Source organism: Bombus pyrosoma, linkage group LG8, assembly GCF_014825855.1.
Source record: "Bombus pyrosoma isolate SC7728 linkage group LG8, ASM1482585v1, whole genome shotgun sequence".
Classification (NCBI taxonomy): domain Eukaryota; kingdom Metazoa; phylum Arthropoda; class Insecta; order Hymenoptera; family Apidae; genus Bombus; species Bombus pyrosoma.
This window is the reverse complement of record NC_057777.1, coordinates 7,969,912-7,996,119: the sequence shown is the minus strand read 5'-3', so window position 1 is coordinate 7,996,119 and position 26,208 is coordinate 7,969,912. Positions and strand designations below refer to the sequence as shown.

General features: G+C 34.2%; 1 protein-coding gene across 7 annotated transcripts in view; it reads right to left on the bottom strand.

Moving 5' to 3' along the window:
• Positions 1–26,208, bottom strand: part of LOC122570229 (potassium/sodium hyperpolarization-activated cyclic nucleotide-gated channel 2) — a 221,402-nt gene that overhangs the window by 93,705 nt on the left and 101,489 nt on the right. For 6 of the 7 annotated variants that reach the window (XM_043732288.1, XM_043732290.1, XM_043732289.1 and 3 more), the window contains one exon: positions 11,036–11,445. In XM_043732288.1, coding sequence (XP_043588223.1) covers positions 11,036–11,445 — 410 coding nt within the window. Of the gene's footprint in view, positions 1–2,692; positions 2,886–11,035; positions 11,446–26,208 lie in introns of those variants that run through there. The other variant, XM_043732295.1, reaches the window with a different exon arrangement.

Genomic DNA, 26,208 nt, shown 5'->3' with positions numbered 1-26,208 from the left:
TTATCATCAGTCTATCAGTTAACTTAATCAATCAAACATTGGTTCAACGTCAACACATCAAACGTCGAATGTAATCAATTACAATCCTAATTTCGCTGCAATTATCTAGATCGACAACAGTTCAATCTGTCATATGCAACAACTTAAACTAAACTCACAATTTCATATATGTAACTTAAAAATTATCTAAACTATAATTCGATGGGTAATACACCTAAACGATGCGAGTTACCTCCTGAAGCGTTTCTCTCCTCGATATGCGATGTGAAAAACTGTAACTCGTGGAACAAATTGTATATACGTGTGAACCTGTAGTTGAGAAATTAAAAGAACTCGTAGTACTCGATAATTTCCAATTAAACACAGCAATTTGCTGAAATGTATAATCATTGGCTATTCTATAATTTTCGTTTCGAATAAACAACGATCGAGTCCAGTTACTGAAAAATGCTTCGTCGAAAGCCACGTGAAATCCCCACTACGAGAATCGAGGTACACGCGAGCTCATTCCAATCTCCCATCGACTTCCTTTCCAGCTCTCAAACGCAACCATACGCACTATTGGCTCTGTTGAAGCACACATGAAACATAAAAACTACCAAGCACCGTTTGCTCGTCGACTCCAGTTAAATACAGTTAACCGACAGAACTCTGTCTTTTTTCGTTTTACATTTGCAACACATTGCCCATAATAAAGGAGGGGAGGGGGGACTTACAATTTAAGCAGTCGAATATTGTAAATAATATTGGAAATCCGATCGACTTTCAATTAATATTTTCGTATTTTTTTTATGAGGACTTTTATTCGAATTGAATAAATTATTTGATTGGAATAAAAGTCTTTATGAGAATTTTTATTGAGAAATTATTGGAGAATCTTATTTTGCATAATTGAAATAACGATATTAGCTAATTAAATTATGTAAGCGAAATTGTACGAATAAATTTTGGAACGATTTTGACTAAGTGTTTAATATTTATATTTAATTCGTTCACTTAAATTAGAGAAAATTACTCTGTTAATTTGTCATTATTTACCCTCTAAAATTATATAATTTTTTTCTAGCATTTAAACAAGTTATTTTTTTTTTGTTTTGGGACTTTCCTTTTTGCCTCTGATTTTTCTAATGTAGCACAGAATGTTATTTAAACATTCGTGCAATTCTGAGTGGAATTTTCGGTATTATTTTTTGAAACCTTTTAAGCCAATTGCCTGGAGATTTGAGTTATTTTTATATAGAGATGCCCTGTCTCTCTCTAAAAGTTTTTGGATAGTTTATCTGTTTATCATTTTAAACAGATAGTCTGTAGTTTATCTTTTTAAATCAGTTCTGAACAAATCAACTGTTCTTAATGTTTTAAGGAATCCTTTTAATCATTTTCATAGATAATATAAAAATATTAATCTTTGGAAAGTTATAGATCTTGGAGCTTTATAATTATAACGAGCCAGTCATTCTTGTGAACCAGAAAAATTGTTAGTAGACCACTTTGTAATCATGAATGATAATTTCAATGGGATATGAGTTTGAAAATTATTATTGCAGTAGAATCAAAGATCGTCATTGCTAAGAATAGGTTTTTATGAAGGTGAGGAACTATGTAGTTACTCTGCGATAAAAATCATCAATAAATCAATTATACGCACAAACTGTTGCTAAGAGGATGCAAGAGCTCTAAATCGACTTGATTATTACTAGTTGAATGATGTTGGGTTCTGTTGTAAAAAAGTCTCTACAGCGAAAGATGAATCGCCATAAGCTAGACTACATCGATAAACCATTTATCATGATCATATAAAAATTTTATAATTAATGAACTAAAATATAGTATACCATGAACTTAATAACCAAGAAATATAGTTGAAAAATATTCTTAACGTTCTTATAAAATTTACATATAAAATTACATATACATCCGAGAAGATATTAAATTAAGTAATTGACAAGTAGAAAATAGAATTCATCGAGTGATAAATTTCTACGAGGAAACAACAGAATTATAAAAGTCTTGTAATTTCCAAAACGAGACACGATACGATATCAACCTATTTAGAAGATTTCTAAACGTTATGCCAATTCAGAATTATTCAGAGAGTATTCAAATTTGTATTACCAGGAAATTTTTCAATTTTTAATTTCAGGCTGCATGAGAAGATTTTATCATTCCACGAAAATAACGCATTGTCAATTCTAGTCTAAAATAGGAACATATAATAAGTCTTGTAATAAAAATACATAACAAGTGCATGTAATAAATAACAATTAAATGTTATTAAATCAGTGTATCAAATAATGTTAAAAAATCAAATGTTATCGATCTAATAATGTTAACAACATCTCGTCACAGTGTTAATGAAATTTCGAAAACTCATATATGACACACACAATATATTTATAAAAGTTTCCTACAATAAATGTTGAAGTACTCTGGTGAATCACTATATATTTATTAAAGCTGGTTTTTTCACAAAATGTACGATGACTTTCATAGATAACTCTTTCTTTCCAAAACACTTCAGTAGAGACGATATGAACACATATATAGACTAAGAATATCTTAAATTTTTCCGTTTCTATACATTCAAGGATCAATCTCGTTATCAGACCAACCACAGCGGAACCTTGTCCTCGAAATGCCACCTAGTCTCCATAAAAACCGTGATCCTTCAATTCCTCGGTACAAGACTTACCAAACTTCGGCGTTGCTCGCGCGTGCGACAACTTGGGCCAGCTGGAGACAAGGACAGGATAGCCCTTGTTCCCTTGCTGTTGGTCTAGCTGTGTTTGTTTCCTCAAGAGCGGCGTTCTCTGCTCGTCGAGCTGACTCGCGCGCGCCAGATCGTCGGCCATCGCCCGAAAGCAAGCGGCCTCAGGATCGCGAGAACGGTCTGCCCCGTTTACCGTGTAACTGGTCCCTGATGCAGAGGTTGACTAATGACGAGCGGAACACGAGGAAAAAGAAGCCACGCGGCCGGCGAAAGCCAGCCAACCCGACCAACCCACCCAGCACCACGGCCAGAACGAACGGAACCCAAGTGGAGAAGAAGAGAAAAGCAAAAGCGATGCAGTGGAACAGAGAGAGAGGCAGAGAGAGAGAACGCTGAGACTGACCGGTTTTATTGTGGAACCAAACGACGACGCGGCGTTCGATTCTTTTCCATGGCATTCGACGAGGAACGCATGCAAATCCTCCGCGCGACAATCTCCCGTCAACCTTGACACTGGAGGCGGCTAGAACGTCACGAGAACCAAGCCTCCCTTCCACTAATCGCGAATGATAATTCCATTTGTCTCGTCCCGTGTTTATATCACGCGAGATACCTATATATTCGTATCTCGTAGGTTTTGTATGGTCGCTCACAAATTTGGTACAAAGTATATTTGATATAAAGGATACCGGACTGTAACATTTTCTATCTAAACTTTTCTGTCTTTGTCGGGGCTATTTTAGATCGATGAAATCGAAAACGAGGGTCATCTTTCACATTAGGACAAAGGTTCTAATTGTAGAAATCCACGTACGACCGCGACCATATAAAGCGGCGAGTGGCAAAACATGTGATGGCATAGTCAGTGGCAAATTCGTCGCTTGCCGCTCTCTGTATGATCACAACTTAACCGGGCGTCTCGCGCAGACTGAAAAATGAAGAATATCCCAGAACCTAATCCACTTCTGGCGATTCAAATATACAGAAAGTAAGCCATACTTTCTAGTTAGGAACAGCAAATTTGAAAAAAGGTAGCGTCAAAATCCACGAGGACATCGTACATCAACAGGTTGACTGAAATTTTTCCGCCTTATTCTCGTGGAAAACGACTCTCATTTTCGACTGTCGTCAGCAATTTCAAAAATCTCTAAAATACGTCGTATTAACCGAACGAATTATATTAGATTGTCCGGAAAGTGTCTTTCTCTTACAGACACGTCTTTTGCAACAACGTATCTTTATAAAAACATGAAACCTAATCCGTCGAACGTTGTGATCTTTAGTTTGATAGAACAAAATGGATCATACGTAATTCGATAAAGTAATATAAAACGGAAAATGTGGATCCATTATTTCCTTATAAAACGAAAGAAACATTTCGGACGACCTAATAATAATCGCGTCTCGTTATAATGTCAATTTCAAGATATTTCACGTGACACGTACTATGAGCGTATAAAAGTTTTCCATCGTAACAGAAAATTCTGTTCAATTCATGAGCCATTATAATACATCGTCTAATGAACATTTTAAATGCGATTTTAAAATGTAAAATTATCTTTCGTCGCAATCTAACCAAGCAAGATAACGCAAGATGACGCGACGTACACGACAAGACCCACGCAGAATTCTCCCTGATCTCGTTCGCCTGAAGCGAATTCGAGAGAGTGGATTCGCATTCTCATGGAGAGCGCTTGAGAAATTTGAGCGTGCGTTTCTTCAGAGACGGCTGGCTGTATGCCGCGTGAGAGAAATTAGACACGCCCGGGGAGATTCGTCGAGGATGCAAGGGTGTTTTTAAAGAGCCTTGATGGGTTTGCAGGTGTTGTTAGCGGTTTGGTTGCATGTGAAATGCTTTAGGTGATTGAACTTCAAAGTTTAAGCAGGTAGAAAGGCTTAGCTGGATGCCATACAGTTTGATTTGAGATTTTCGTAAAAGGTTGTAGCAAAGGAATGCGTGTTCTGTTGTTTGTGCGATCGTAAATTCTTATCTATAGTAGCGTAACGTTGTTTGACTATTCTAAATTCCATTTATGCTACATATTTTTCCGTTATGTTTCATCGTGTTTGCTTTTCTATTTAGGGAGAGATTCTTTTAATTTGAGGAATGTTATTATTTGTTTCACTCACAGAACATTTTGTGAACCAGCTGATAATAATTAGAGAATCGTTTTTAATGTCATTTTGATTTTTTCCGGTGCCTATGTGCAAGCTTGTCCTTGTGTCTATATATATTTTTTAATTATCTTGAATTTTTATTAGCGTCATACGAATAACATGACAATTATTAAGCCAATTTGCTTGGTTGGAATAAAACCGCTCATAGTGGCAATTTTTCTAGTTCTGGTATTTGAAACTTATGAAGATTTAATATATTTAATTAAATTAACTAAACTAACATCTATAAGCTAAATTACGATATTATACGTAACCACAAGATTGTCACCAATTAAGTATTAAATAACCAAAAGTGATGCTTGATTTAATAATAAATCCTGAAGAACTTCGGACCTCTCCGCTCTAGTCGCTCAATCACAAAGTCTACCAGCTGAGAATCGTTTCGAGCGATTACGAAGAGGAGCAATTTCCATGAACAATACGAAGCGTAGAAGGGCGTTTCGCGTTGAGAAAGGGATTTTAGTGAAAACATTCGCTTGAAAATCAACGTCGTAAGTGGAACGACTTTAACGCGACATTCGAGACCGAGCCAGTGTTACCGTGACAAAATGTTCTCTTTCCGGTGTCTTTGTAGGACCGAGCTTTGCGACAGATAATTTGCCTGATAGACGAGGAGCGAGCAAATTATCTCATTCGAGAGGGAATCGACGAAGAGAGAGAAAAAGAGAGAGAGGAAGGAAAAGAGAGAGAGAGAAAGAAAACCACTTCTTACTACGCTCCAACGCGCAATTTTTGCTACGTAACATTTAATTAACTTCAGCTTCAATAATCTTTAATTATGTGTGTACGATTATTCATATTTATACGTGTGTGATAACGAGATGATATCGATGAATAATTCACATTCGTTAATTATGGGAGTTGGCGCTTTCAGAAAATATTGAAATGTCGATCTCGTTGAATAAACAGCAGGTTTTAAATTAATATTGTGTTTGCATTAACAGACGAGAACATTACAATTTTCGCCAATTACTGTAATCTTTTTGTTTCGGCTTGTATTTGAGGAGAATATTATAATTATCGTTAACTAGTTTAATTTTCTCGTGTTGATTGGGTATGATCAACGAGATACGTTTTTATACTGTTATTTTTGGTGATAATTTCGGAAGAGTAATGGAATATCTCCATTCATCTCTCATGGAAGCTAATAAAAGATTGCTTTAAAAAATGGCCTGGTTGATATTAATTGCTTCAATGTTCTGTAGTTTACTTATAGCCTGATCCTTGATAATTGGAAGACCTAAAGGTTGGAAAATTATTAAGTTAATAATTAAAGATGTAGAGATTGAACATTGAAATATTCTTTTTAAGATTTCATTTTCCTTGGGAATATCTCTCAAAATCTTCTTTCAAGATTGTAAAGTTTTGACAATTGAAAAGGAAGTTCAAAAACGAAAAAATTGGAAAGTTCGAATGGTCGAAAATTTGGAAAATCGGAACTATGCCAATTTGATAACTTCAATATTTGAAAATTTGGAAGTTCGAAACTTCGTCAGTTAAAAATTTTGGAATTTCAAAAGCCATAAAATTCGAAGATTTAAAGCATCGAAAATTGGGAAGCGTAAATCGGTAACATGAACATTTAAAAGTTTATACATTCGATATTCAAATTTCCAACATTGGAAAACTGAAATTTTACACGTTACTACAATTCTTCCTACAGCCACCTTAATTAGCGTTCTACCATTTTAACCAAACATTTTATTGATCAAAGGAAAATTGTTCTACAGACTTTTACTATAACTTCATCAATTATCTTCATATCAGCCTTTATACGCGTACATATAATTTTACCGAATTGATTTCAACAAAGTGCAATTAATATACTCTCGTCCCATGTAATGGCATTCCTTTCTCGTTTATGAAGGTTACTATAAATTTTAACAAATGAGAAATGTTTTTAATCTCCTCTCCGATAATTCCTTCCATCTTCTCTTTACTAATTAAATATTTTCTTCTATAAATGGATACGTTGTATCTATTTATATGCATTTCGGTTTTATTAATTAAATTCGCCTAAAATACAATTTGCGTAATGTTTTGTAAATACAAGTTCGAGAATAACAGAAACTATTTTGAATATCGCAAACACTGATTCATACTTCAACGTAATTTAATGGCGATTCCACTGAAGCTTGAAATAACATTCACTAATGAATCGACGCCACGGTGAAAACCAGTAACGTTAATCGCTTCTTATGAAACAAATATTCCACTGTAGTAAACAGGATTCGTGCGATTTGGTATTTTTATTCGACAGCTCGTTTATATGCGCTTGGAGTTTTGCATTAATCGATTATCATACTGTTGGTCTATATCGTTACTTATGTAATTATAAATATCTGTTAACTTTTCTAATTCCTCACACCGTTGAAAATTTCGATTTTTTTCAATTTTATTTTTCTATTGAACATAGAATACACCAAAATAAAATCTTCTGTATTTGCCCCAATTCTTTACGTCCCATTTTTCAATTTCCTTTCAATTCTTCGCGCTATTTTAAATTTCAAACTTTTGTCTCTTTTGTCGTATTTTCTGATTTACCGTAGAACATTCCACGAAACAATTTTCTTTATTTTTCATATAAAGCGCTTGCTCAAAAAAAACATATAAGATCGTTCTATTTTCGTCAAAATACGTGCACGTTATATTTTTTAATTTCTTTAATTTAGAATTTTTCTCAAACAAAATATATAACATTTTTCTGCAACTTTAAACAATTGATCTCTGTAAACAGAGGTTGGGTTAAGAGATGAATTAAAAGATCTGAAGGGATTAAACAATCAGGGGAATTAATGGAAGAAGTTAAAGCGTAAGTTAAGGGTAGAAATGAATTTTGTCGAAAGTGAAATTTCATTTCTTCTCGTTGGCAGTCGGTTGTCAGGTGCTCGTAAACATGCCAACTAAATGTGCGGCTAGCTCGATTGCTTTTCTGTATTGCAACAACCGATAATGGGCTCGTTACGGGCATTTGTCGACGAATAAACGGCTTATTGAACGAGCATTCTTACGGTGCTCCATATTTCCTCACGCGGACACGTGTGCCAATAACTTCGAATTCGCATTTCTCATTTGAGGTTTCCTCGACAGAAATATTCTACGAGCTTTCTCCTTGATTAATTATCATTCGCATGCCCATGTCGGTTTAGCATTCTTAATTATCATTTCTTCGTTTCAGATCAATATCGCGATAATTTAGTATGAGAAATATAAAAAGATTAGGTAAAAAGGAAATTTTTCATGCAAATTTTTAACATTTCTTAAATATTTAGGGATTACGTAACTAAAAAATGTTATATGCAAATAAAACATTCTTTTCTAGTTTGAATAATTTCTAGTTGAAAGTTTGAAGATAAAAAACTTAGTATTTCAGAATTACATGTACTTCTGTTTCTTTTTTTAAATATAACGAAGTGCTATAAGCTATACATATGCGCTACAAGTGATTGCATAATTGAAAAAAATTCTTTTTATAGATTAAATTCTCTTTTAATTAAATATTATTTTATTTACTATGTCATTTGTTCAATGAAACTTATATATAAACTTATATATAAACTTATATATAAGATATATACATGTATGTGTTATATTTTATTAAATTTCTTTTTAAATAGAATTAAATAGAATAAAATAATATTGGCTTAACTGGGTCGGAACATGATCGGTTCATGAAATGTTTCAAATAAATATCGTCGTATTTCATGGCAACATCATTAATATTCCACATTCTTGATTTTCATTGTTTTTATAACAAAAGCAGATATCTGGTCGTATTAATAACACACGTATATTCATTCTTAATTACCGTACTGCATATATAGTTATAAAATTATTAAACACTGGCTGCTACTCAAATATACAACTAACCACCTCTGGAGCTGCATTCTTTTGTTTGATCAGAAATGTCTTCATTTTATGTAACGATGTTCCAATACGCAGTTTGTTGCTTTATCTGCTTGCCTAAATTATTTTATCGAAACACAAGCGCGAAAATTAAAATCCAATGTTGATGTCACAAATAATCGAGGCGACGCAACATATGCGTTAGATGTAATGGTAGCGGATATATCAAGGATTAGCCGTGATTATGAATTTAAAAAAAGATCAATAGTCGAATTGAACTTAAAACCATCACTTATGACTATCATGCTTGAAAAATTACGGTTTGATGAAGAATTATGGAAATTGAATTCTATTTGTTACTTTCCACTTTATTTCAAAATGTTACCTCATCTTCTAGCGCTTAATTGGAACAACTATAATTGGAACATCCTCTCGATTAATTCCTTTGACTTATTCGCTGTCATCACCTTGGAAGTATAACGGAACACTGTTTCATAGGTGTGGCAAAAAGAAGGTTAAACTGTTTCGATGACGCGACCACAAAGATGTAGCTGGATTTGTATGTGAAGATAGATGTGTTTAATTCTATGTTGCATTAGATGAGTCTGATATGTCTGTGGAAGAGCGTGGGTGCTCCTTGTATAAGTGCAATCATCCTTAACACTTGTTTCTTCTTAATCTTTTTTTCTCAAGGTAAATTGGGCTTTCAAAGATTGTTATCTTTTAATTTCAACATCCTCGATTTTGAAATCTTGATTTTCGTTAAGGAGAGAAAGAGGAGCATTGATTATCGATTTATCGAGAAATATTTAGGATGGTTATTTGTAATTATTCACAAACGGTATGAATATTGAATTATTTCGTATAATAAAGTTAAATACGAATGGTAGGAAACTATAGACAATAATATACTGTTGAAGATTCGCTATTTTGGGTAATTATTGCTATAATAAAAGAACTGTTCAGATTGTAGCAAACGCTTCTAAATTTTCCACAAAACGTGTCGGAAATCTCATATGGAATACGAAGAGTATACATATATACGTCGCGAGCTGCGCAATTAAATTTCCGGTGGGGTAAGATTCAACTGTAACTGAACGCCACTGGACAAAACGACGAGCGTTCCTAATCTTGACACACTATAACTTTTATCAAACTTTCAAATCTAATTTCTAAGAAATACAGCCATTGCAACTATAATAATTCTTGACTCATCACCGTAGAAAATTCAGTGAACGATTTTTTTTTAATAGATACTTTATAATTCAATGTAATATAAGCCTGAAGAATAAAATAAAATACGATTTTTCTATATTTATTAAAATATCGGTATTGTAAATTTCATTAGATTTCTTCCACAGTCAAAGTTATTATTCCAAAATTAAATATTAACTCATATGTGTGTGTGTGTGTGTGTTTCAAATTATAGAAGTGTCCATATTCTGAGTTCAGAATAACATCAACGATAGGTTTTCCAATTGTGGGAAGATTTTAATTAAAATTGAATGGAAAATACGATATGCGAAATAATATCAGAGTATTTCTAAACTGTTCATTTAATGTAACAAGAACTGATTTCTCGTGTAGTTGATATCTCAGTATTAAACTCGAAAATATGACGCTAGAAAAAAAAAGAAGACACGAGAAAAAAAGACAAAGATAAAAATAAGATAAAAATGAGTCATAATCCAAATTGTGTGATAATCAAAGTGATCAAAATTAATTCAGCAGCATCAAGGAATTGAATTTTATTTCGCTCTAAATCCTCTTTAAATTATAATCGCTCAACCAAATATATCGACTTGCTCATATATTTACAATTTCTTAAATATCTGCAATCTCAGAATTTAAAACATTATCGAAAAATCCAGGCACTCTCCGTTTATGTAAAGATTAAACAACATTTGCACAGCGTACACATTTTCTATACCTAATATTTATACAACTGAAATAAACCACCACGCGGTTCCAAATCTTCGATAAACAAACACGAGAAGAGCTTGAGAACGTTGCATGAAAAATTTTTAATATACAGTGGGGAAAAATAACTTATGAATTTATTTGATTCTTCGATAAAATTATCAAAGTAGAAAAAAGCCTTCAATTTATTCTACCGATTCAAGATGATACTTGCGCCATGCACAATGATAATTAAAGAACGTATCTAATGAAAACCATAGCAAATATCGGATATAATACAGTTCTTCACGAAGCTATATAAAAGTCGTACGAAATCGGAAAGACAATGAGACGATGATTCGTTAAAAAGAATATCGATAGTAAAAAGTAAAAATGACTTACCTTGGTCGGCTACGAAATCGGTGATGAGCAATGTCTCGTCGTCTAGAGCAGTGACGAGGCTGTCCGTGCAAGTGTTCGTGTTCTCGATGCTGATCTTGATGCTGTCATCTTTGTTAAGCCGTGGATGATTGTTCGCGGCGGGGTTATTACCGGCGTGGCAGTTATTGTTGTTGTTGTTGTTATTATTATTATGGTTGTTGTTGTTATTGTTATTGTTGCCGCCCTGCTGCTGGCCGAGGTGGTGATGGGGTGAACGAACGGATTCTGTGCTGCTGGTGTGCAAACTAACCCCCGTAGTCGCTCTTCCGTTCACCAGCCGTAGACTCGGTGCCCGTCGACCTCCACCTCCTCCTCCACCCCCACCAGCGCTGGTCACAGAACGGCCGCCACCGCCGCCACTCTCGCCCTCCCTGAAAAATAACGTTTGATTTCTCGTTCAACATTGTTCTTATACTCTCAACTTTTTATTTTTACTATACTATATTTGAATGGCACCAAGTAGATGAAAAAAGTTTATACGTATACTTAGACTGACGTTCGAAAATGCTTTATTAAAAAGTTATAAACGTTCGGAGATTTATTGGTAAAATTGTTCTTATGCATTTATGCGAACACACATAACAATTGGTTTATGAGAAAATAGAAAGAGAAATAGAAGAAAGTATAGAATATATTCATATAACGCTTCGTTTCTGAGAAGATCGAATTTGGAAAATTATCAAAAATGTACTTGGATTCTAATTTTCGATTGGACAGAAGTAAATATCGATAGGAGCTTATTCTACGTGCGAAAATAGATCGAAAATGAAGAATAGAATTTTCTCATAACGTGTTTTGTGTCCGAGAAAAATAAATTCGAAAATTGATCGTACGTGTGTACTAGGACAGTTCTGAAGTAAACACGCTCGGATCTTATTTTCTTGAAAATGAATCTTCAAAGAGAAATATCTCATTGTATTTTTTTTATTTCGTATCTCTGCCAAGCTTAACGTGCGGCGATTATATCTATGGATGTGATCGGAATTGACACTAGAAACTAAAAATATATAAATAAGAAAATTGAAAAATATAGATATGAGAACTAAAGCTATTACAATGTAGGTTTTTATATTTAGAATTTTGACGAATGATTAAAAATGCAAATATATAAAAATATAAAGATATGCCAAGGTAAACGTACAAATGTATACAAATGTACAAGGAAAGCAATAATATAAAAGTACGATGCAATAGACCAGAGGAAGTAGTTTTATAAATCAGGAGGAATATTTAGTCTGAAGAAATATTAAAAAATCGAATGAAATACGAAGAGTATTAAAGTATAATGCAATAGAAGAAATTATTTTACAAATCAGAAGGAATATTTAGTTAGAAGAAATATATTGAAAAACTCAAAATAGACAATACAAACCTTGTATTAAATAAATTGAAAATGTGAATAATGTAAAATTTATGAGAACTACACTGCACGTAAATGAAGATAAAGCGTATAAGACACGACGAACTGTATTGCACGAGAAGAAAAACAAGACTGAGAGTCCTTCAGTTATTGTTTTGGTATAGAACCCCAGGGTTGTATACAGGTGTGGTTTCAATATTTACATGCCTGCTTTCATAATTTGGGATTGGTTCGAAGAGTGTATTGAAGGTTTTTCTTGACAGGCATACGAAGTACCCAAATGGCAGGTAGTTAGAAAGGTGAAAACAGGCAACGCACGTTTATCACCAGGAAGCATTTAAAATATTTCAAATATTGGGAAAATTCTTTTTACAATTTGCGTTCTCTTTTTACTTATGAAAAGGTTCGATTATTTCGTATGCGCTACACTTTAATAATAAGATTATGATTGTGGTTTATGTTAGTCTTAAGTAAAACTTAGAAATTCGTAATGAAAATTTGCAATATTTTTATCTTTTTAAAGAAAATGCATAACTTACGAGACTCTAATATTATAAATTGGTATAACAGAAAAATATTGAGAATTTAGTATGCGAATTAAATTTCTTGCATTGAAAAAATATTTATAAATTCAAATATTCGTACACCATACATCTCCTCCATAAAAAGCTTATTCACCTTTTCGTACCATATTCGTACACCCTACATCTCCTCCATAAAAAGCTTAATACCTTTTATGGTGGATCTTTTCTTTCGTAAAAACACCATCAACGAGATATAAAAAATCTCATTTTCTTGTCCTCACAACTTCACTATTATCAAAGTTACAATAAGAGTCACTGGCATAAAAAAAATATTAAAAGCAAGAAAAGAAAGAATAAAACAAATGAATACCTATGGTAGAAACACATAATAAATCATGCTTTTTTCACTCTTTATAACAAGACATATTTAAAATTCACTACGCTATCGAACAATCGCGTCCATATTAGCAAATGTGCCTTTATATTTGATTTTAGCAGCAAATTCAATTTATCGGGATTCAATTGCGTAACAAAGGTCCCGTAACAAGACTGAGAATCTCGTAAAAAAATTGGTCGATTTGATTTCTAATACTCTTATACGTTCTTCGCGCCAAAAATCAGACAATAATCTCTAAGAATTACCCTAACAAAATTAATTACCAAAATCTTGAAATCTCAAATCGAACACACAACACAGCTTCTTATTATTAATTCCATTAATCTTCAAAGAGATTATTTTCACAACGAACAAGATCGCAAAATTATATCCTAATACACGACTCGCAGTGTGTCTCTGAGATCTCAGCACGCTTTCTCTTTCCAAATGATCAACGAATCCGTCGATGAAGGAGCAACGCAAGCATCTCAATTGTGATCGGTATACACGTATCTCGCAGATTTGACTTGCACGTTAAGAAAGTGGTCTACCCTTGGAAACCATATAACGTAACGGTTTGTCTGCAAAACCGTCCTCGACCATCGTTCCACTTTTTAATCTTTCCATCTCTCGAAATCGTCCTTGCCATTCTGGACGCTCGGTTATCGCTGCGTATTATCGCCCTCCACAGATTCCCCACTGATTCTTGTCTCCCTTTCTATACCTCTATTCAGCCGATCGACGATCTTTTCTCAATTGTTTGCTTATGGTCGTTGACACGATTAATAGATAAACTGGTTTGTTATTTATGCGTATCTAGATCGTGATATTAATATTCGACAGACAAGTATTTAGTAGTTTTTATGATTCAGTGAAAGGAAGGTGGTTGTTGTTCTCTGTATCTTTGAATGTTTACATCATTTATGATTTAGATTTAGAGGAATTGGAATATTTTGGAGAACTGAGAGTATGTAAAAATAATGGTCTTTGCATTTGTGTATTAATATCACTTGGCAATTCTTAAGGAAGATAAATCTAAAGAGAAGAGACGATTAAATTACTCTGTTCTTATAGATCGAAACGTTCTCCCAATGAGCTTTTACGACTTTTTTAGAGCCGTTTCAAGCGTCTTGGACATGGTTCTCCTAAGGTAATCGTCAAAGACTATGAAAAGTATCTATCAGATGAAAACAGATCAGAGGCGGAAGATCAAACGACAAAGAACGCGGGCATAATGACCTTAGGTCGCTGCTATCGACAGCTCGTTTCGCAAGAAACGATTTCTTCCGCGGTTATTCTGTGGTCTGATCGCAATTCAGATAAGTATCTGGCATGAGCGACGCTCTCCTTATATATCTTCTGTTTCCAATTTTTGCATTCTTTCTTACGTAACGTCTACGAACAGGCGTTATCTACATTTCTGTTTCTATTGTAAACGATTGAACAATCAGAATTTCTATGTTGCATATTTCGCGTAAGTAATTAATTAATCGATGACGAGCTAATAATACTTTTCAATTGGAATGGGAAAATGAGAATCAAGCTTGATTGCATTTAAATATATACTTCGACCGTTGAAATTATTATAATCGAATCTCCAATTTTTATGCACATATTTCAATCTTCAACCTCAATTTCAATAAATTGTCCATTAGCTATTAATAGAGGATCGGAAAATATTTCGTAGGAAGATTCATTTAACACCAATCTTACCAGGCCCGATCAAATGACTATTTTCAAAATTTCATTTAAAATTGTACATTCATTGTTATTTCTTTTGTTCACCTAATTTCATGTAAATTCTTATATTAACAAAAATTGAGAAACTGATTAATCAGATAATATAAGAATTTACATAATGTTAGATTGAGGTTAGGTTAAGTTAGCCTGGTAAGGTTAGCGTTAATTTAAGAACATCATATAATGTTGTTTCAATACCAGAAGAATTAAAGAAACCTTTTTACAGATGCATATACGTTTTTAAAGTTAATATTCGCGATTAGAGGATATATGTATATACAATAAATATACATAAATACAGTAAGAATATTTTAATACTAAATATTTTACCTTACAGATATCTTAATATACTAATTTCTTAATTAAATCTTAGTATCTCAATTAAACGTTTTGAAATTGACTATTTTATAATTTATAACTATTGAAATACTTTGAAAACTACATATTTTATAATACTAATAAAAATTGCATAATTTAAGGCTATAGTGTGTCAAATGTTATTTATCCATATCGATCAACCGTTCATTCGTAAACGAACTCGCGATTATACCAAATCACGAATACAACTCTCATTTAGCATACAACGATCGTCAATTTACTGTAACAACGCATAATCAACAAATTCCATTAAGCGACAATTTACACGATCGAAGAATCCCTTTTCCGGAGTAACGTTATTATTGTTATTACTATTACCATCGTGGCGCACAACAAATTGTCCATTTACCCGAGAATATTGTTTAAGCGGTTTAATAAAGCAGTCTGTACACAGCGGGCAGCGAATAATCGTGGTTAATCTTCGAAGAGTACACACGATAATGCCGTTCAATTCTCTGAGGTCAGTTTCAAGTACGCCAATGAATATTTATTAGCACTAAATCAAGGGACTCAGCCTCTCGAGCTCTCGAGAATACAAATTGCCATACGCGTTCACCTCTTGCAAATGCAACCATCAACGTCTTATGGCAGTTATGGCGAATGCATAGGAGGGGACAGCACGAAATTATTACTTGAAATCTTGTGCATTTCTCGTCTACAGTCAGTCATAAAAATCTACATACATCCCTTGAATATAAAATATTATTGTAAAAACAGCTGGACGAATTTTCTTTGTCACGATAAAACACACATTATTAAAATGTAAAGTAATTAATTCGCCTTTACCATTATTAAGAGAAGAAAAAAGAAAAAAATATAAAATACAGTGTTACAAAAATTACATACAGCTGTTATGTCTATATGAAATCATAAAAATAAGCTTGATACTATATTAATGTCTGGCAGGATTATGTCGAATTTGGGCTAAATTTATATCAATCCCTGTTTGTGTCGAGGGATTATGTGTTGTATAATTTTATAGTAAAATATAAATACACGTTATGTATATATTAATACACAGATAGCTATAAAAGAGTCATATTGTCAAAATTTATCACGAATTATTTAGTTTCGTCTTTGTTAAGGAAAAAGGAGTAAGAAAAATATAAAACGCAATGTCAGAAAAATTACATACATTTGTCATATCTACATAAAATCATAAAAATAGTAGCTTCATATTGTATGAATAGGCGTTGAAAAAATTACAAGTTTTGTAATTTCTAACGTAATTGTATTGCAAAATTTTTGCAAGTTAAACTCTTGTCTACCCCTTCTTTAAATATATCAATAATAATTGTCTCGATATGCAAATATAAATAATTTTCTGACAAAGTGTATTTTTAGCTTTTTGGTATATCACGTACACAAAATTCAATGGATGTATCTAAACTATTATGACTAAGTGTATATTCTTTTGTATTTATATGACTTGCGCAAGATCCATTTCAAGCACGTCCAGCTAATTTATGGGGGATTTTTACGGCGTGGACGAGGAAGAAGGAAACCTTGACTGATATTGCTTGGAACCTCATTTGGCAGAGAGTGAGACAGAGAAAGGGAGAGAGAGAGAGAGAGGAAACTGAGTTCGCATCCCATTTTAAGAATTTTTTAGCCTATTAACTGAGGAAGACGAGTTACAGTGATCGACAAAAGTCTTCGACAATATAATCTTGTACAATGTAAGAATGTCATTTACACCGAAAAAAGTATGGGCGAGTGATTTTAAAATAAAATTTACACGAAGGGGTACAGTTTCTTTTTCCCATATGCTTTTGACAAATTCGAATTTAGTCGGCCAATATTCGAAGCTGTTTGTGAGCTGTATTCGAGCTCATCACTGATAATCATATCAGTTAACTGTTTCCTTTTTGTTATTTTAAAAGTCGCGTATACCGAGCTACTCGTGTGAGGCTTCGAGACGCAACAATTTCTATGTACAATGATAAAATAGGAACTCTGAGAAATACCACCTACACTGCATTATACTTCTGTCACATAAATCCTCTTTGCTTTCCAAGCAGCAGTTCCGTGACAATCGAATTTAACCTGCATTGTTTGCCGGAAAAAAAGAAGATGACATCTCGGCGCGAGCGCGCTGTTGCACAATGCCGCGCGCGCCATTTAACAAGACCGCTAGCCGCCCGATGAACCGGACTTAATTTCACTTTCATTGAATGCGAGGAAACCTCGCGTCGCGGATAAATTCGCAAATTAATTCTATTGGCTCCGCGCGTCGCGAGATGAATATGGCCTCGCGCATTTATTGAACCGCGCGCCGCGCAGATGATCGTTCCGTCGCCGCGAGCATTCCGCGGAAAAGCCGCGTTTCCATCGCGATCCACCTCTCGACATTACAGTTACTCGCATTAACATTCGGACACAACACCATCTATTTAATTAGATTGCTTTTAAAGAAAGATAAGCGTTTTTCTATATTTCGTTTAAAGTGATACTACGTTATTCGTTAACAATTGGCTTTAAAGTGTAACAAAAAGATACTTATAATTGACATATAGGTACAGAGGCTATGTCACTTCTTGTCCGCACGACTTTAAGAAAGTTATACAAGAGCGTTGTTTTAGTTATTGAACAAGTTGTTTGCAATCTACTATATACGATCATTAATAAATACAATGTAATCACATGGATATAAAAAATTCGTAGAGGTCAGAAACTTTGTAGATGTGTGGTCAAACGTGGAAACAAAGAATAAACTGGAGCAAATTACTGCAGCTAAGCATTTTACTTCAAGCAGTTATAAGTTTTTTAAACTCGAAATCGAACTAAAAAATTGCCATCAACGACAATTCTCGATCACATAACCAAACGAAACTTTGATTATGAAATAATTACACAAGCCTCCGTAAAAGCTTGCAAAATCCACTAACTTTCTTAAACATCTACAATTTTGCAAATACGTTTCTTTCGCAAAATAAACTTTGCAAAATATAATAATGCCAAACAAGCGTGTTGTTCAATGATTCTCTCATGACACCTGCCATGCACAATCCGCCAGACAATATCTCGTCACAGATGCTTCGCCATATCAACCCCCGTCACTATAGCATCATGATCGACGAGGAAAACAAACGAAACGCTGTGGTCCCCAATGAAACGAGAAATCTGTCCAACGCAACCCAACGACCTAGTTTCCATGGTCGAACAGAGATTCGTGTTACACGACCAACCCGTTCACGAGTCATTGTAATCACTCTTATTTGATTCAAGCCAGCCAAGCGACCCTGCCTAATCGAACACTAATTATCCTACCCCCAATTAACAAGAACGTCGATACGGGGCCACGAACAATAAGCGTTGGCCAGGAAAAATATCAACGAGTGGATGTCTCACCTTGCTCAGTTGCTCTTAATAAAGCGAAGGAAAAGTTATACATATACGTGTATAATAACTTGGACTACAGAGAAACGCGGACGAGAGTCAACCTTACAATTTTTATACTTCGATTTTATCGCCGGTTTAACCAACGAAAGAATTTTTCATATTTCAAGAAAGACTTATTACTGGGCTATGGATTTTTATGCAAACTGGTATTTTCTCTAAAAACGAGGTCTTAAAAGAAATTCTATTCCACGCTTTCGACTTAGTCTCACACGTAGAATAGCCTCATATTAATTATCTACTCTTGTCCAGTTGCGAATTAGGCAAATTTACTTGGGTATGCTTGACAAATTTTCAAACTCGATTTTCTCGAAAATAAGTCCTCCAATGCAATTTTGTTATTCTTGATTTCCCCCCCCCCTATTTTCATCTTATTTTTTCAACCAGGAAATCAGCCTGATAACACTTGCACCATGAATTTAGGATTTTTACCAGGAACTTAGAATGGATTTTAGGATCACGGTGCATAGATGGGTCAGAGGACGTGTGTCAAGAGGAGATTGAAAGGGATCACCTGAGGGTGAACAGATGAGAAACACGAGTAGGAAACGATTGAAGGGGTTGTGGTCTTTTTATGAGCGAATTATGGCTGGTAAGCGTGGGTATTAAGTGGAAGCTGTAGTTGGTGGAAGGAGTGTGGGTACTTTAAGTGCTTGCGTTGGGAGTTTTTTGGAGGTGTTTGATGTTTAACCCTTGACGACGGCCGAGATGCAGCGAAAAGACTGAATTGGAAAGCTGGTTAGAACACGGGTGACTGATAAGGACTGTGTCATTTTAAGCTCCTCTGCATAGTTTGATATGACTGTGTAATCGAAGCGATTATTTAATTAAGATATCAATGTAAAATGCAAAATATAATTTTCATGTTGATACTTTCTAAAATTTGTTATATGAAACACAAAATAAAAATTAAGAGAAAATATTGTAAGATTAAATAATTCCGTCCAAATCGTTATAATCCATCGATGATCTAACGAGGATTTATTAATTGAGGTTTAATAACGAGTATCAGACGAATAAAGTTGAAAGTTGAAAAACACGTTAGGAAAAAAGAAAATTGACACTTTTGAAGTCTTCTATTTTTAGTTCTAATTCTAAAAATATGATAAATAGCTTTCGTCCTTTCGTTTCAAGAGATTCTAATACCTGACACTTGCTACTGCTCGACATCTAGCTGAACCTGCACAACTTCGCTTTCGTATGCTTTTCCCGCTGAGTATAGCTACGTGAACAAATCTCGAAAGTATGTGACATATTTACAGAAGTAATATCTTAAGAAGAAATATTCTGCTACGTGCTGACTGGGAACAAAGTAATATTAGTTGCATAATGAGGTTACAAAATGCGTCAGAAATATTTATGAACCGTGTATAGATTCTGAGAAAGGACTAACGATAATTTTTACTCTTTCTAGTTTGGATTGCTTCTCTCAAACGGAACAAATATATTTCTAGCTCGTACGGTAATCTGACAGCAACAGTGTAAAAATTCTAAAGAAGCAATTCCATAATTGAATAAGGAAACGACTTAAATTGTCTGACGTATTTGGAACAAATATATATATTTACAAAGACTTTGCTAATATGGATAGGTGTAGAACGAGTTCGAATATAAGAAAAGATGGAGCAAAATAGAAATATCAGAGGGAAAAAGGAATAGTTAAGAAATAGGATTGGTACATACACTTCACTAGGGCGAATTATTTCTGTTATCTAAAGGTAGAATATATATAAATAAAGTCGAAGTTCATTGGAAGTTCGTACGGTCTAAATCTATTATTCAGTAAAATTTAAATCAGACACCCTTCTTTCGATCGTTAGTTTTCCTTGCGCTTCTTCGGAAAACAATATTCCTATCCTTTGAAGTAGTGCAACGTTAAACTACTTCCCATTCCGAAACTCTCTCACGTCCGATAATTAAATCTTCCATTTGCGTATAGAAATGTTCGTATAAATGAATTCAGAAATAGCAAAAGAAATCACGTTCACCTCGTAAACCTAATCCATCTTCATTCGATCATCTCTGATAACGATAATAACAACAAAAAACAAGGGAAAAACGGCGAAAAAGAGGGACATAAAAAAAGGAGGAAAAATGAAAAGGACAAGCAAAGAGTAAAGTAGCTCGACCCTGAGAGAAAAGAACGATTGTCACACTTAAACGCGAGGGATGTTCAGCGGAATTCGCGTGGCTGGCGTGCATGAGCGGGCACATTCAGCCGTGCGCCTCCCTCTTTTTCAACCCTTTTCCAACCCTTCGACCAACCTCGAGTGGCTCGACACTGTGTGTTTGTATCATCGTCCGGGACGGGATGTGTTCGCATGCATACAGCAACCTCCGGCCCGGCACTAGACTCTATTTTAAGAAACTTCCCTGCTGGCTGATGCGGTCGACCGAGGAGAACAACACATGTATCCCGGTGTCGAGTGTGTCGCCTCTCGAAAAACGACTAGCACAAGCTACCTAGGCAACGTGGAGGGAGGAGACAGGGACAGAGAGAGGATAGGTGGGGTTGTAAAAGGTGTCAAGGTTCACTTTCGATTGCTACGTTTCCAATTTGTCCGAAGAGAGAGGCGTAAAGAGAGAAAGAGAGAAGTTGACTTACGAGATGTTCCAGCTGACGTTCCAGCACGCGTTAGAGATCAAAAACTCCAGATAAGAAGGAAAGGGAGATAGGCGTTTTGTCGTTCTTTCGTTGCTTTTCTTGAATTCGTTCACCTTTCTTGCATTCGTACACTATTGTATCTATCATGTAAAGAGCATTCGAACGATCGGTATTACTGCCAAACTTTAAAACTCTTGGCGATATCGTACGTAAGAAAGCCTACTTTTTGCTGCCATTATAAATAGACTTTTGTATGTATCGATCTCGCTTTAGTTTCAATATATTGTCGATACAATGTCGAAAATCTTAAAAATTGGCAATAATAACGACCCTCCTTTACAGTGGCTAGAAAAAGTATTGGTCAATTTCATTTCTAATGAAATGCTTTTTTTATCAGGTATCAAATTCCATTTTTACAATGTCAGTCTTTTGCGGAAGAATTTTTATATTCGAATAATTCAATGGTTTTGGAACATGTTGTCGGTGGTCAGAATCATTCAAATAACCTTTCCCTTGCATACAATCTGCGGACGGTCCCAATTTCCAAGATATTCGCAATAAAATATCGATAATTATAGTGAATTCTGCCTATAGTTGCACGTCCGTGACAGTGTACGTGCCTAGAGGCGACCGGATCCAATAACCCAATCCAAATCTAACTCTTATCTTTCGTTTATAATATATACAATGTCCACCGACGTTTGCCGAACGATCGACAGTAACTCAACGTAATAACCGAAAGATTGACAATCGATGCTCAGCTTACGCCATCAAGTTGCATGCCTTGTAGTCGTAGGTAAACATTGTGTTGCCTAAAAAGAAGCTACATTTCTTTGTCACCTCTCTGTGTTTACAAACTGAAGCACAGTATATAATACACTGTATATAATATAACCATGTCCGTACATAAACAACCGCGCCTCTAGGGCAATCGACAAACAATACTAACATGTACGTTGTCACGGGCACACAACGATAGGTAAAATTTACTGTACTGGTAACGACAGCTTTTTACGAATATCTCGGGAACTAAGGCCGTCCGCGGATTATGTGTAAGGAAAAAGTTGTTTGGAATCATGATTCCGACAACATATTCAAAAATCGTTAAGATCATTCTGTTATTTATTGAAAACATTTTGAGAACTAGCCTTTATAGACGTGTATGTAGCTCAAAAAGCAGTGAATCCTAGAAATGTCTGCGTGTATCAGAATTCAGCCAGCCTCCGAAGGTTAAAACACGCCATGTTCATAAAATTAAATATGAAACAAATTGTAGAAATAATAGGAATAAATAGAAAATTACGTTGAAAATTTTACGTAACGCAACTTTTCTTTGCGTAATATGATATATATAATGCAACGTATATGTATGCTCGGTTCTAAGCAGGTCGCCTTGATTCAACTTCAATGTGGTTATTGAATCAATTATTATTATCAAACCAGCTGGCTTCCCTTGTCATCGTACATCTAATCTCGATTTCGCTGCGAGTTAATTAATGCTAAACAATACACCATTACATTGCGATATGATTATGTGATCGATGGAAGTGCGTTTCGTCGTTCTGTACAGTTTACTCAACAACTGTTTAACTTTCCTCTCTTGTCAGTCAAACATTTCTATCCAAAGACACAACTTTCCTTCCTCTTATCTCTTTCACAATCTTTAAATTTTGTTCTATATCTATATTGATACAAACAAATACAAAATATATTCCAATCTATTATTTTTATTTTGATTTATTTTGTAGATTTATCCTCAATATGTAAGGGTAATGTTCATAAATTTGCTCGTCTTAATAAGGATAGTTCAAGTAATGTATTTCTTCTATCCAAAAGAGCAGCAACTTTTCTCCGACACATATTTTCCACGATTCTCTTGTATCTTATATAAAAATTCATCAATGTATTGATGAATTTGTATGTATGTGATTTTGTATCTTGTAAAAACACAGAACTCTACAATATCGAAAATTTGTAATTGTTTTCAATCTTGATTTTTTCGACAACTGTGGGTACTGGAAAAAACAGGTTCGTAGATTCGTGTCTAGCTCATAAAACTCAACAAGTATCGCTTATTGGAAGTTGTAAAATTAGATACTATCCTTTGACTGAACCTTCGTTCTAAATAACAAATTTCCTTATCATAACGGACAAAAGATCTTTCCAGAACTATCAACCCACTCCAGATAACACGAACCATGACTAACAAACTCATTTCCTCAAAGATTACAGACATCATACATAATCTTAAAGGTCTGAAAGAAACAAAAGCAAAGAACCTATAATATTCAAACGTCTCAGGATTCTGTAATTCGTGTTTTGTTTTTATCGCCGAATCGTTTGCGATGAGGTGAACTCTGGATCGATGGAAAAAGCCAGAGCCTGGGACTTTTGAGTCGCTTACGAGCTTTGTGAATGATTCGTCGCAGTTGCGAGTAAATGGCTCTTTACCAACGTTTTTCTTCCATCTTTCCGGATTCCACTTCTCGAGCATCGATCTCGTTTTCTTGGTCTACGACGTCGTTCGACGTCTCATTAGCAGGATAATTAGTTTCCTCTTTTTACAAATTTCTACCTCTGTTGAGATGCAATTACATCTTTAGACACAACGTTAGGCGATATTCTGAGGGGACAAGAAGTTCTGGAGGGAATGGTAAAGAAAGTTTGATTTATGACACATAAGAATTATTTATTTTATTATGTAAATAGACCGCGATTTTTTATGCATTTGTGGAAAATTTGAACGTGTAAAATTACACAGAATGCACGTAATACGACGAAATATATATGCTTCCTTTAATATTTTTCTATAATATTTAATAGGTAATGCAATTGTCTACCCTTTCGTCTTTTACCGGGGTTTTACTTTTTTAAATATAATCTCTCAGATGAATTTGTATAAAAAATCCGTAAGTCTAATTATAAAATATTATTGTAGGAATTATCAAAAATAGGAACCACGGGGCAACCAGGTGGGATTAAACCTGGTATTTGTAGCTGGACTAACTAACACTATATATGGCCAATGCTTATTAGTACATAATCATCCATCATCTTCTCTTTCACAACCATTAAACATTAATTATTTTGGGCAGGTGACCTTCGTTGTTTAGTAATATCACACGAAGTTTTGAGTAGCCCTATGATTGGTGCAGATTAACTCTTAGATATAATACCTTAATATTTACTTAATGAATATTTACTGCTAAGGAGGAGGAGGAGTTTTTTTTTTCTTTTTTTGCCTTTTCTATGTTGTTTCCATAGGTAGGCTTTTTTTAATTTTTTTAACACCTTCCGGGGGTAATTTTCCTCCCTTCGTCTTAACTCCTCCTTCTCTTCGTATATCGTTACTTAATAAATATCAACTATAAATAATAACCCTAATTAAAGTGTCGTGCTTATATCTTACATAAGATTCTTATATATCACACATTTCTTTATATGTTCTTCTTGAATATATTCTCCTTAACTATTTGTACTAAGATAAATCCCATAATGAGTAGAATCGAACGGCTGCCCTAGTGTTTGCAGCCAGCTACAGTAACCACATAGCCACCGTCGTCCGCTACTAACTATGGTTCCATAATTCCTATTTATGGCTAAACATTCTGATCTCGCACTATTAGATATATATTGTTCATTATAAAATATATATGAAACTTTACTTCCTTTGTTTTATAGTAAAAAACGTGTATATAATATTTTGTAATGAAATAAATAATTCTTATCATTTATAATAATACAAAGGCCAAACTCGTCTATACAATATTATTACTAATAAATAATATATAACATTATTTAGTATAGAATAAAAGGTAAGGTTTTATGTATACTTGTAAATAGTATTATTAATTTAGAAATTATTCATTACTATTATTAATGTTACATCATATGTTGTCTAGCATTTAAAATCAGAATAAAATTAAATTACATTCTTGTAACAATGCTTTCCACGTTCGTGTTCAAACGCTGCCTATCAAAATACAGTTTCGACGTCCAAGAAATAATAAGAAGTAACGCAAATGCAATTAGACGGCATACAAAAGACATAGACCGTCGAATAATTTCAGCTCCGTGCTGAGTGCGTTTGGAAATGACTATGAAAAAATTTGCATAAAGCCACCAAGATGTAAATATGCATAATGTGCGCAGTTCTGAGGTTCTGAGAACGGGCGAAAGTTTCACGTTCTATACTCCGCGAGGTAGATGGCTTGTTGGTGACGAAACGATAGCATAAAATAAAAGCCTGTTTGTAGAGCCTATTTTGCATCATGAAACTCGATAAAAAAAGGACTTGATGAGTATCGTTGGACAAACGCTCATATAATTGAGATGATTGAGAGTAAAGCGATCTATGTTTCACATGATCGTAACCGATCAAATGTTTTATGTTTAAATTCGAATGAATTTTGTCGAATTTTGTTGAAATTTTATTAGCAATAAATGCAAGAGACTTGTTAATTGAAAATCATTGGATTAGGAAGGTTATTATTTAGGTTGGACTCTTTTAGAATTATTTTAATAAAAATAAAAATTTGGAGGGAAGATATTGGAAGATGAAATTTCTTTGATTGGCTACAGAGGGTGGATTACAATAGCGAAAACAATTTGTAATTTATAAATATGTAAAGTTTGTTTCACAATGTATCCCTATGTAACGATTTGTCATGCTTGTTATGAAGTGTTTTTCACTTGCACAATTACCTATTCCTACGTAAATTACTCGGAATGATTAGTTAAAGAGACGATTAT